This window comes from Pelodiscus sinensis, chromosome 1, assembly GCF_052426305.1.
Source record: "Pelodiscus sinensis isolate ZL-2025 chromosome 1, ASM5242630v1, whole genome shotgun sequence".
NCBI lineage: Eukaryota > Metazoa > Chordata > Testudines > Trionychidae > Pelodiscus > Pelodiscus sinensis.
The window spans coordinates 128,505,255-128,519,249 of record NC_143052.1 but is presented as its reverse complement, the minus strand read 5'-3'; the positions used below and the strand labels follow the sequence as shown (position 1 = coordinate 128,519,249).

The window sequence follows — 13,995 nt, the reverse complement described above, 5'->3', positions numbered from 1 at the left end:
GCCTAGATGTCAGCTCTCTCTCGTCTTATGCTTGAACACTGAACAAGTTCTCTCCAAAGTGAGACCAAACTCTTCCTCCCAGACCCTGTTTTAGCCACCAGTTAGTGTCTTTCAGAAGAACCCTACTGCGTCTTCTTCCACTCTGTCCCTTATGGGGACTCTCTCAAGGAAACACATTAGTTTTGGGGTGTGCGCTGAATGTGGTATAACTCAGGCTCATTCTCTCTCTTTGGGTGGAGTGCCTCATAGCCTGGAGCCTTGCGTGAAGAAAATATTGATTTTGGATGCTGAGAATTTGAGCCAGAGCTCTGTCAGCATTAATGTCCTGGGGTGATAGAAGCTGCCTAAGCAGGTAGCAGAAAAGTTGTTTCTGAGATTCTGAAGGCCTTGGAAATTAAATGTTTTAAAAGCATCTGAATAGGTTAGGCACTTAAGTCTTAGGCCAAACTGAAATCAGTGTGAATTAGGCACTCAGCCTGCTTAAGCACTTTAGAAAATCCCAGTAGGCACCTATCTGCAACTTTAGGTGTTTAAATATTTTTGTAAATCTGGCTCTCAGGGATCAGGACAAGTATTCAGAAGCAGAACTGGAACAAAATGGAAAGCCAGTGCAGGCAAACAAGCATATGTGTCCCATGCTCTCTTTGACCTGTTCCACTTAGGAGGCAGGCATTATAGAATGGACAAGCTGCATTTTTTCTTGGATTTCACCTTCAATCCCCAAAACAGTCCACTGCTATTCTTCTCAATAGAAACAGGGGACTGATGCCCCTCTGATTCCTGATAGTTAATATTAGCGTAATTGCATTGAGTTTAATGGAATTACTCCTGATTTATACCAGTTTGTGATCAGCCCTATTCTGTTTGACAAACCGAAATATGGAAAGAAACTACACACCATAGACATAAAGGGTTTTTTTTTTAATCTTGTCTTTTGCAAATCCTCTTCTCCTTGCACTGATGCTCTGCATAGTATAATTTAAATTGGCTTAGATAGGAAAAGAAAATCCAATATTGTTATATCAGATCACTCAGAATACATTAAGGTAAAAACTATAGCTCTCCACATTTTTTATTAAGAATATTTTCTTTCTTATAGTGTAAGATATAATTTTCCAAACACTGCTGGGGAAAGGATTTGTGTACTATTCAAACTATCAGCTTAAAACATGCCAAGAAAATTGACTATATAATTGTTCTTACTGTTCCGGTGAATATTCAAAAACACATGCTATAAGGAGCAGCCTAAACAGATATTTCAAAATTCCATATGTACATTTTCTTGTTCTTTCGCGGCTCCATTTATTTCCTTTTTTTTTTGAAGGTGGTTCATTGACTTCCATCAGTCTTCATTATTTTGCATAAGAATATGTCATATTCCAAAAGCTTAAGGGACTGCATTTAAATAATGAGTCTTGGCAGTAGATAATAAGGAGAAAGAATGCCAAGTGAGTGCTTATAGTTACTACAGATTATTCTTTTCCTTTTTTTTTATTTGTCCCTACTTTGTGTTTTCTGGTTGTTCACATTAATTAATTGTCTCCATTGCTCATTAAATGGGCTGATTTTGTGTTGAGATTTCTTTCGGTCATAGATCTTTTCCCCTTCCTCGTTCACCATCCCATTTTGCATGTGCTCTAGTGCAGTCTATTAATGGAACAGATCATGGTAGGCATTTTCAAAAAGCCTTTTTCTTCTCCGAGGCTTCAGTGGCTAATTAAAGAGGTGGTTGCTAAGAGATGATGGAAAGCATCATTGAGAGGCTCTGATGTGCTCTCTTTCTTACCTTTAACATACAGGTTGTCGACCAGAGTTTGAGAGTAAATGGGATGGCAGCGTCCCAAAATACTTCTGTGACAATGAACAGAATAAAGAGGGACCGTGCCAGTCCTGGGCCACCTGGAAATACAGAGTGGAGCAGGACACAACGGGACTCAGGGCAACAACTAGCCATGTTGGGGAAAACACATGAGTTCTTTCAGATCTGTGATGTGGAGGGCAAAGGCTTCATCGCTCGGCAAGACATGCAGGTAAAGCAAAATGGGTGAAATGATGCAATACAATAGTTTTACCATATACAAATCAACAAATAAAATAGAAGCTCAAAGCAAATGTAAAATTTATAAAACTCGGTGGGTTTCACTTTAACTGGTGGAACTCTAGTGACTTCTTCGGGGTCACTCCTGTTTTACAGCAGAATCAGAAATGTGTTTAGCTTATCTTGTACAGATTTTGTCAACAGGTGCCATTCAAAGCCATTCCCTCTGCTTTCTCTAGCCAATGAACACTCAGTCTGAAATTATTTATAAATACACGTATTCAAACAAAAGAGAATGCAGTTATTTTGATATGTTCACATTGTGCTTATTAAATCAATGTTTTGTGCAACTAATTTTAAAAGTTAAGGGGCCTAATTCTGATCCCATTGAAGTCAATGGCAAAAATGCCATTGACTACATCAAGAATAGGATCAGGCCCATGCTGTGGAAATGTTAAGATGGCTACTCTATCACATATGTTATGGAAAACAACAATCCACTCTGCAGCTATTCATGTATTACATGAAGAGTACTCCTGTAGTGTATTAATTTTTACTTCAGTGCTAATGGATTAAATAGAATTTATGAGCATTAGCAAGGCAGCGACAGTGGAAATGTCTTAAATTAAATTCTTGGAGGATTTAATACCTTCACATACAAAGCGGTTTAATGTAATAGAAAAATGTGCCCAACACATTGAGAATTATCCATTCTGAAAAACCAAACAAATCAATGCTCATATTATTGCTGATTGCAGGTTTTCTGTTCTGTGTTCTTCTGTTTTTCAATTTGTTTTCCTCACTGAAAAAGTTTTAAAAAAAAAGTAAGAGTAAACATTGACAGTTAGCTTTAGTGGCTACTTCGCTGTCTAGTTTCACTGAAGAAATTGAAATCACAGTAGTAAGTGTGTTATTCCTGGTGGTAAACATTTGAAACCTTTACGGCCATTTGGGCCATTAGGCAGCTTCTTGGATCCCCATTCTGTTCTTTTTATGTATATGGATAAAATGGTAAAGAGAAAACAGGATTTAATTTTTAATTCAAGAAAACCCTGACACATTTTTGAACTTTAATATCTGTTTCTACAAGGAGGATAAAAAGAGGTCTGAGTTCTATTCTTACAGAGGAAATGTAACTGTATTAGCTGCAAGCTTTTGAGAAGGGTAATAGAGAAATTGAGTTGCGAAGAGAAGAATGTAATTTTGTCTTTGATTTCACAACATAAAACAGCTCTCACAGGAGCTGTTTAGCATGTATGATGAGCTTTGTATACGAGCAAATCTCCAATTCATTTAAAAATAGAAGTAAAGGGCACTGGGACTCAGTGACATGAAACCACTTGCAATGGCATTGCATTATGCTTGGTTTTGTTTCCAGCTAAGCTGATTAAAGATGAAATTACAAAAACATCCTACTTGAAAACACTGGGCCTGATTCTCCACTCACTAAACCCCTGTGTAAATCAAGAGTAACGTCACTGAAACCAGTGAAGTTTTACTGGTGTAAAATTGGGGTGTGATCAGTCTCTCCCTTTGACTTTGTATTCTACCAGAGGTCCAAAGATGAGAATTAAAAAAATACAAGAGGCAAGACAATTGTGAAGTTACAATTTCTGTATCACTGTTAACTCAGATACTTGGAGCCTGCTTGTCACAGAGTGGCTGACCCCTTTAAATGAGCCGCTCCCCTGTAGTAGAATGTGTGTTCCCAATTTGGCCAGTTAGGAGGAAGGGTAGCACATGGTTCTGGGGGAAAAGGGTCTCTATGGAGAAAGCCAGGGGCCCTGGAGCTTAGTTAAAAGAACATTGGCGTTTGCCCTGCAGTTGGCCCTGAAGCAAGGACTGAGAGGCAAAGAGGAAATCTCCTGGGAGCTGTAGCCAAGATGGGTTAAGGAACTGTATTAATGGGTTGGGTTTTTAAAACCTATGTTTGGGAAATAAAACTGCCTGGGAAAAGACTCTGGCTATGTCTACACTGGCATGATTTTCCGGAAATGCTTTTAACGGAAAAGTTTTCTGTTAAAAGCATTTTTGGAAAAGCGTGTCTGGATTGGCAGGACGCTTTTCCGGAAAAGCGTCCGTGGCCAATCTAGACGCGCTTTTCTGCAAAAAAAAGCCCCGATCGCCATTTTCGCAATCGGGGCTTTTTGGCAGAAAACATTACTATGATGTCTACACTGGCCCTTTTGCGCAAAAGTCTTTCGGAAAAAGACTTTTGCCTGAACGGGAGCAGCATAGTTTTTCCGGAAAAGCACTAATGATTTTACAGTAGATCGTCAGTGCTTTTCCGGAAATTCAAGCGGCCAGTGTAGACAGCTGGCAAGTTTTTCCAGAAAAGCAGATGATTTTCCGGAAAAACTTGTCAGTCTAGACACAGCCTCTGGGTATAGCAGCGGGTCCTTTGTGAACTGAGGACAAGCCAACACCTTATATTTCTCTGCTGAAGTCAATGGGAGTCCTCTCAATTTCCCATCCAAATATAGAAAGCAGGTCTAGCCCCGTTTATTCTTTAAAGCTAGGTAACCACTATGCCCTTTTCAACAACATTTCTTTTTTGACTCCTATAACTTAGTCATCCCTGGACACAACTCTCCATTTCTGATATCAGACCCCCATAAGAATATATACTGAAGAGCAATTTGTATCCCATTAAGTCACTCATTTTTAAATGACTTAAATATTGCAATGATCCATTTTTATCTCACTGATTCCATATCAGATTTGTTCAGTTTCCAAAGAAGAGACCATGAACAAGAAAATGCAATATATAATACTTGAGTATTTACTATAACAACATTAAACTACCCTAGAAAATGGTATACAAATGTGAAATCTACAATATATTTGAGAGAGTTTGTGCATGTCTGTCTGTGTGTCCTTCTGTCCGTCTGTGAGTCCATCCCTTCAAGAACTTCATCCTAAATGGTAAGAACTAGGACCACTAAATTTAGCAGGCAGCTTCCTCTTAACATAACTTAAAGCAAAGTCAGAGTTTGGTTGTGCCAGGACAATGGGATGTGTCTGGAATGGGATTGTTTCTCATCAAATGGAAAGGGAAGGGTATGGCAGCAGGAACACTTATGACCTCCAGAATGACCACAGGAGGGAAGCAAGCACTCCAGCGCTAGGGAGCAGCCACTGGCAGGCAGCACAGACCCTGCTACCTGGCCTGCCCTGGGGAACAATTACTAGCCAACCAGCATGGTCCCCGCTGCTCCAGCCATCCCCTTGGAGCAGCCAGCAGCCAAACCGTGTGGCCCCTGATGCCCATGGATGGCCCAAAGGAGAAGCTGCCAGCTGGGACCTCATGGCCCTTGCTGCCCTTAGCCGGCATTGGCTCCCACTCCCTACCCTGAGCACCTCCCACCCCCGACCTCCTAAACCCTGCCTGGCTCCTTCTCACCCCACCCCCTGCTCATAGCCACTCCTCACCCTTAACCCTGACTCCTGCACTTCCCCTACTCCTCCATCCTCCTCCCTGGAAGGACCTGAGCAATGCCAGGTATCTAAATATATGTCACTAAAAAAAGAAAATGACTTTTTAAAAATAATAAAATAGAGAAATAAATTGAAACATAAAATAGTAATATAAAATGAATAACATTGTCAACTCTGAAAGGTTTTATTTGGAAAAATTTGAAATGTTTCACTTCACTTTTCAAAATGGATTTTTTTGTGGGGTGAAGGGCAAGCGGAATTTCCATTTTGCAGGAAATGTAGAGTTCTGTCATTCTAAATTACTGCTGTTCTTGTCTTGCTCTTCAGAGTCTTCTAGTCCACTAACCACTTTTTAAATAAATAGTGTAATGGAGGTATGGTTTGTCATTTCAGAGACTTCAAGGTGAGTTGCCTCTTAGCCTGGAGGAGCTGGAGAAAGTTTTTGATACCCTGGATGCGGATGGCAATGGTTCACTTACACCAGAGGAGTTCACAACAGGATTAAGTGAGTTTTAGAATTCAAATCTATATATGTATCTCCATCCATGTTGAGTACACTGCAGTGTAGTTCTGACATATGCAGCAAACCCTGCACAAAAGGCCACCCCGACACACCTGAGCACAATTCCGATCCACCTTTATTAGAAGACCTCCTTTATTATATACAATTACATTTTGTCAATCTCTTGAGCAGATGCTTCCAAGTGGATTCATGTCGCAGAAAGGATTTCTAGGGGATACCTTGTAAATAGGGCTGATCAAAATAATTTCAACTAAACTATTTTTCAAGGGAAAACTGGGTTTTCAGTTAACATTTTTCACAAGAAGTGTCTGCTATCCATGGAAATATTTTCACCAAAAAAAAAAAAAAAATGGCCCAAACCCAAAATATTTTGATTGGGGAAGGCTGCCACAGTGCTTCAAGGAGTGGTAGTTTGGTTGCTCTGTGTTCCCATTCTCCTCCTTTGCCTGGACTCCATGGTTGGACTGATGCACCATGGCCAAAAACTCCCATGGAAGCACTGTCTCACCCTCCAAGATGTATCCTGATATCATAGGAAATATTGTGCAATATTGTGAGCCTGGCTTGTAGAGAATAGTGGAAGCATGAGGAAACTGTATTACAAAGTCCCATGGGGTGCATCTACACAGCAGGTCTTAACTTGAAATAAGCCATGTAAATTGAGCTACATCTATTGAGTAGCTTATTTCAAAATTGGGAGTGTCTGCATAGCACTTATTTTGAAATAGAGCGCTCTTCCTCTGATTTCCCTTACTCCCTTACTAATGAGGGTTCCAGGAGTTGGAGCAAGAAGTCCTCCAGCTTGACAGTATTTCGACATTATTTCGAAATAACTGCCTGCTGTGTAGGCGCAGACTAAGTTATTTCCAAATAACACTAGTTATTTTGAAATAATGCTGCTGTGTAGACGTACCCATGGGGTACAACAGCAGCAGTTCTGAATTAAAATATTTTGTATTTCCAGGGTAAAAAAATCAAAAAATTTCAGCTGAAAAAATCCCTATTTTTCAACCAACTCTGCTTTTAGGAGATCACTGCTGAAATACTTGGGGGAAGAAGTATGTTTACCAGGCAGGCTGGAGACTTGCTCAGGCTCCCAATGGCAAAATGCGATTGAAGACTAGGTGGTAGGGAAGTGACGGATTGGTGAGACGGAGAACAGGGCTCCAAGCATTCAGGATTGGCATGGACAAAGACAGGAAGCCAAGAGTGGGAGAAATATACAAAAAAGGGCTGGCCGGAGGAAGAGTTGGGAAGAGGTCGGGAATCAGGGGGCAGTCGAAGTGAGAGAGTGAGAGGGAAGAGTTTGGAAGGGCTCTGATGATGAACAGCCCTAAAGATGAAAATGAGAAGCTTGAACATGGAAGAGGAAGCTGCTGAAAGAGATTTGAACAATGGAGAGCTATCAGTAGAGCAGCCTGAGAGGAGAAAGACCTTCAGGCCTATGGTTTGGATAGACTGGAAGGATAGTCAAGGGAATCTTGCCAGTTCTGTCTTGAAAATGCTGCAGATACTGTGTTTTTTTAAGACAATTTCAGGGTTACATTTTCTTCTTTGATGTATGTGGCTCCCATTTATTCCAGTGTGCCTGAATCCAAGGCCAGAATTTGGTGGGCTGCTTGTAAACACATACACTGGGCCGGATTCTTAGCTGGCATAAACCAACATCAATTTACAGCTAACAAGCTGATTCACTGTGAATATTTTGATTCTCATTTGACCATCATGACACTCCAATTATGCTGTATTTTTGCACCAGCAAGAGGCATGAGATTCTGGAAATACAGACAAGTACAGAAAAATCCTGAGTGGGTAGAAGGAGCTCCCTAAAGAGGATAGATTTTTGCAATTAAAATATGTAAATTTGAATTGGGAAAAAGCAGCTCAGGGAAGATCTAATCTTGATTTACAAGCACTTTTGGGGCTCACATGGATCTCCATTGTAGGGCAAGTTCTGGACACATACTGAAAAAGCAAAATATTAAAATATCAGATAAAAGTATTATTATTATTTTTATTGTTATTATTATTACCTATTATTTATGCATGTTACTAGTCCAGATTCTTCCATTTCCATTCAGTCCTCACTCAGACAAACTCCCATTGAAGTCAAAGGGAATTGAGGCTGCTCCATGCCTCTGGAAATCAGGCCCCATATTTATGAGTTTGGGTGTCTGGACCTACAGATGTACGTGTGAAATGTTTGGCTTGTGTGGCTTATCCAGGGTTAAATGGTGAGTTAAGGGCAAACCCAGGAATAAAACCCAGGAGTCCTGACGTCTAGTCTCTTGCTTTAGTTGATAGGCCACGTTCCCTTTTTAAAATGAGAAAACAGGAGTTTTTACTTCCTGCCCCAAACTCTGTTTATTGTGAAGTGCAGTCTTGAGGCAAGTGTACAATTCGAGCTGGGAGTGGGATTACAGCTCAGGAAGACGCACTTCCACTAGCTCCAGTGTTCATTTGTAATGAGAGAAGTGCTAGAGGCTCAAGCAATTTTTTTTAATTTCAGTGCTGACACAGCTAGCCTTGAGGTGTCAGAACTATGAACTGCCAAGGCTAAAGGTGCCAGAGCTCAGCCCTGGCAAGTCCTGCCACAAATTAAACAGTTGGTAGCTCTCATTGAGCTGGTGCAATGATAGTAATGTAGCCATGACAAGAGGTAGTGTGGGCTAGCCTTCCAGAGAACAAACCTGCTTGAACCCCAGCACCTCTTTCAATACAACTCAGCGGCCAGCCCACATGGCCCCTTGCCACTGCAGTCAGATTTTATCTGTGTGTGTGGTTATTCAGAATACAGGCAGTCCCCGGGTTACATGGATCTGACTTACGTCGGATCCCTACATACGAACGGGGCTTTTCTCACCACAGAGGACGCGGGCGGCGGGACGCCCAGACGCGCCGCGGTCCTGCCGCCCGCGTCCTCCGCGGCGAGAAAAGCTGCTCCGCATCTCTCTGGTCTGCTGGGGGGGGGGGTCCCCCAGCAGACCAGGGAGACGCAGAGCAAAGCCTCAGAGGACACGGGCAGCGGGACGGCGGCGCGTCTCGGCGGTCCCGCCGCCCGCATCTCCCTGGTCTGCTGGGGGGGGGCACGCAGCTAGTGCGCCCCCCCCCCAGCAGACCAGGCTTTTCTCGCCGACGCCTGGGGTAGAGCAGCTGGGGGGCTTCCGGGTTGGTCCCACAGCGCCGAGGTGCAGCGCTGCGGGGACCTACCCGGCAGCACCCCAGCTGCTCTGCCCCAGGTGTTCCCAAGTCAGCCGCTGTTGAAACTGATCAGCGGCTGATTCCAGGAAGCCCGGGGCAGAGCAGCTCTGCCTCGGGCTTCTTGTAGTCAGCCGCTGGTCAGTTTCAGCAGTGGCTGACTTGGGAACAGCTGGGGCAGAGCAGTTGGGGTGCTGCCGGGTTGGTCCAGTAGCGCCGAGGAGCGGTGCTACGGGACCAACCCAGCAGCACCCCAGCTGCTCTGCCCCAGGCGTGTCCGATTCAGCCACTGCTGGTCAGTTTCAACAGCGGCTGAATCTGGACGCCAGTTCTGACTTACATACAAATTCAACTTAAGAACAAACCTACCGTCCCTATCTTGTACGTAACCCGGGGACTGCCTGTATGTCTACACTTGCCCCCTAGTTCAAACTAGGGAAGGAAATGAAGCATACCGAAGTTGCTAATGAAGCATGGGATTTAAATATCCCACACTTGATTAGCATATTTGCAGCCGGTCACCATTTTAAAATGCCGGTCACCTGATTTAACTTGTCATGTGTAGACGTGGTAGTCTTCCCTCGAATTAACTGTTACTCCTCATTGCAGGATATTTAAATCCCTCGCTTCATTAGCAACTTCAGTATGTTTCATTTGCCTCCCTAGTTCGAACTAGGGGGCAAGTGTAGACATACCCTCAGCGTGCTGTCCCAGCTCTGCACAGGTAGTGGAGACAGCAGATCTCAATTAAACTGCCCAATAAATCTACAGACTTGATTTTTAGTGAAGATATCTGACCAGGTTTATTGGCAAAACATGGTAATAGCGCCTGGCAGAGTCTATGAGGATACTACGCCATGTCTTCAGAGGAGGAAGATTGATGCTGCTGTGATCAATCTTCCGGAGTTCAATTTTGTGGGCCTAATAAAGACCTGCTAAATCAAACTCAGAGGGCTCCCTCTCCTGCTCCTACAAGGAGTAAGGGATGCCAATGGGAGCGTTGGCTCCCATTAGCCTCCTACTGTGGGGACAGCGGGGAAACTGAAAGTAAGGCACATTACTCCTGCTACGTAATTAACATAGTTGGCATTGTGTATCTTAATTTGATCTTCCCCTTTAATGTACACCTGACCTAAGACGTATGCTTGTGACAATGGATACAACTCAGTCAGACTTTCCTTTCCCTGCTAGGCTGACCAAAGCTATTTCTTCTGAGATGCATTTTGTACACCAATGCAAACAAGTTGTGTTTCACCCCAACATTTGAGGGTATCACTCAGTGGTGTATTAGTGTGGCCCCATTGTCTTGTATATGTTGGTGTGATCAAAACATTTTTATTCGTGATGCTATTATCCTGACCTTATCTTTAGGATGGGTCAGTGTATTCCTGTTATTTTTGAGGAATGTGCTGGTATCAAGGTGCTTTGGTACCACCCTTCTGGAAAGTGCATGTGTGAGTGCTTTGTGCCTAGCTTCTCTAAGGAATACGTTTTTGTAGCATTAGCCCTGTGCCTACCAAATTTTGTGAGCAGGGCCTGCCCTTTGTTTACAGCCTGACTTTACTTCACATCAGCAAAGATTTGACCACTTTAGCCCAAGCCTCAGGCCTCATACCAGACCCCTAATACCTGCCCTTAACTTTTAGGCCCTCTTCCAACTACAGCCACTGCCAATGCTAACTTGGCCACCCTACTATTTTAAGTGTGCTAGTTCAATGACAGCTAGTGTGAGTATGTCAACATGAGCTGAGAATCACAATCCCAACTCTGACTGTAGACACAATGGCAAGAGACTACTAATAAATATCGCTATTTCTTTAAATGACTTCTAATTACTGTACTCTATAAACCAATTTTTAAAATTATGTATGTCTTTTAAATTTTAGGTCAGTTTTTGTCTGGGCAAATGGTCTCTATGAATGAAATGCAGGAGTCTGACAATGAAAATGTCTATCAGTCTAAGTGGGAAGAGAACTCTGCTAACGTTGATGATGAAGATGAAGACCGACAGTTCTCAGATCTGATGGAACGGCTTGGAACTAACAAGATCATAGAAGAGTAAGTCATACCAGCTGAAATTTCAGATAATGTATTCTGCATGCTCTTTTATGAGTTAGCTCTACATATGCATGGAAACCTTGAGCCTGATTCTCCTCTCATTTACACCCACTGTGTGCTGGTGTATCACCATTGATTTCAGTGGAGATGTTTTCACTCTCTGCAGGGAGAAATCAGCATTAGGGCCCCCTGTGATGTAGTGAGCTCATTTTTATTTCCTTGGCTGCTGTGAGTGATGAAATAAAAACCCCCATGAGCCACACAATTGTGCTCCATGAGGATAACACAGTTAAATGTACATGGTCACATGCATCTGTGCCTTTTGAGAGCAACACAACTGAAGCACTGAAATGGCACATACTCTGAAAATATGTGTAGCCTTTCTGCCAGGTAGCACCAGAAGCAGCCAGGGCCGGGTTCAATATCTAGGGGTACCTCTCCATCCATCAAAGAATAGGCTCAAACTCCCACCCAGTAACCTGGTAAAGTCACATACCACCCCTGGGCGTCTCTGAGAGGCAATGCTTCCCCACTCGCAAACACAGAGTCTGAGTGCAGAAAAGAAACTTTTAATAAAAAGGGAGAGAAGTAACGTGGCATTGATTTGGGAAAATGCCACAAACAGAGTTAATAGAAAAACATCACAGAGTTCATAACCAAAATCACAAGTAAATGTCCCAGCTCAAGTAGGTTGGGCAATGTCCTTTTCCTCTTAAGCTCTCAAGTTCAGCAATGTAAACGTCCCCTTCACATGTCCAACCCATCTCTACACCCCACCCCAGTCAGGGCAGACCCATAGTTCAGAAGTGATCTGCAGAGTTCACCTCCCATCTTGAGTGTGTGTGTGGAGGGAAATAGGAGACATTTCACCTACTCTGCTGGTCACCCGCCATCCACCTGCTCGCTGCTCTCTGGCGCTGCTCTGGAAGCCATTCATCGTCCCTCGCTGCCACCGTGCTGCTGGCTACTCCTCATGCCTGTTTATTGGTCGTCTCTTGCTGCCACCATTGCATCTTCTGCTGGTTTGTGGTGGATTTGGCTCTGGGCCAAACCTAGTGATTTCAGCTCTCAGTAATTCCAGCTCTTAGCCCAAAGTACAGTCCAGCCACAAGAGATTCCGGCACCCACTGAAGTAAAATTACATACAGAAAAGGCCCCTTATGGAGCCCTTTTTTAACTCTGTCATTGAAACAGTGGGGAGAAACAGGCTGAACCAGAATTACAGCTCACACTTAGAGGGCATGCGGCCTGCTGACTCACCTTCCTCTCCAGCTTAATTTGTAGGTCTCTGAAAGTTCAGCCTCTGTTCATCTGAGTGTATTTATACTGACAGGGTCTCTCCCTTTAACTGAGTTAACAGTCTGACTTTTCTGCATTGTGCATTCCTACAATAACTGCAAGCATTGGTAGCCATATCTTACAATTCCTGCATTTACTGTTAACATAGTTTGTGACCCCTACAACAGCCAAATTGGTTACAATGGGCAAAACCTTTCTAACAGTTGAATATCAAGCAAGCCTAAGCAACCTGGGTGAAGTGCATTTATATAACCACACCCAGGATTTCTTTCCCATTCCAGCATGAACTGTATTTATATAACAACTGTTGAATACCTAGCAGGTCTAGGCAAACTGAGTGAACATAGCCACACCCAGGATTCTTTTCCCATTCCAACTGGTTGGAAGCATTGATTTAGACCCTTCTTACATATATGTGTCCAAAAATGGTATAATTTGCAAATACAGGCAGTCCCCGAGTTACGAATGGGGCCAGTCCACTTACGAACGGGGCTTTCTCGCCCCGGAGCTCACAGGCAGCGGGACCGCCCAGAGCGCAGCGGTCCCGCCACCTTGACCTCCGGGGCAAGAAAAGCTGCTCCGGGTGCCCCTGGTCTGCTGGGGACCGTCTCCAGCAGACCAGGGACACCTGGAGCAAAGCCGGGGAGGCGGAGGGGTCCCGCGCCTCTGAGGCTTTGCTCTGGCAAAGCCGGGGAGGCGCGGGACCCCTCTGCCTCCTCGGCTTTGCTCCAGGTGTCCCTGGTCTGCTGGAGACGGTCCCCAGCAGACCAGAGGCACCGGGAGCAAAGCCGCAGCGGCGGTGGTGTCCCGCGCCTCTGAGGCTTTGCCAGAGCAAAGCCTCAGAGGCGCGGGACCCCTCCGCCTCCCTGGCTTTGCTCCCCGTGTCCCTGGTTTGCTGGGGACCGTCTCCTGCAGACCAGGGACACGGGGAGCAAAGCCACGGCGGCGGCGGGGTCCTGTGCCTCTGAGGCTTTGCTGGAGCAAAGCCTCAGAGGCGCAGGACCCCGCCGCCGCTGTGGCTTTGCTCCCCGTGTCCCTGGTCTGCTGGGGGGGGCGCAGCTAGTGCGCCCCCCCCCCCCAGCAGATCAGGCTTTTGTTGTGGACCCTGGGGTAGAGCAGCTGGGGTGCTGCCGGGTCCTACCTGGCAGCCCAGCTGTTCTGTCCCAGGCTCGAGATTCAGCCGCTGTTGAAACTGATCAGTGGCTGATTCCAGGAAGCTGGGGGCAGAGCAATTCTGCCTCCAGCTTCCTGTAGTCAGCCCCTGGTCAGTTTCAGCAGCAGCGGCTGAATCTGGAGCCAGTTCCGACTTACATACAAATTCAACTTAAGAACAAACCTATAGTCCCTATCTTGTACGTAACCCGGGGACTGCCTGTAAAGACTATTTCGAAAGCATTCTTTTGGCAAATAATATGCTTAACTACCTTTGTATCAAATAAGA

General features: G+C 44.5%; 1 protein-coding gene across 3 annotated transcripts in view; it reads left to right on the top strand.

Moving 5' to 3' along the window:
* The window catches only part of CRACR2A (calcium release activated channel regulator 2A), a 124,454-nt gene that overhangs the window by 46,507 nt on the left and 63,952 nt on the right, over positions 1-13,995 (top strand). For all 3 annotated transcript variants that reach the window (XM_075900589.2, XM_075900595.2, XM_075900586.2), the window contains 3 exons: positions 1,800-2,030; positions 5,870-5,981; positions 11,084-11,255. In XM_075900589.2, coding sequence (XP_075756704.2) covers positions 1,800-2,030; positions 5,870-5,981; positions 11,084-11,255 — 515 coding nt within the window. The remainder of the gene's footprint in view (positions 1-1,799; positions 2,031-5,869; positions 5,982-11,083; positions 11,256-13,995) is intronic.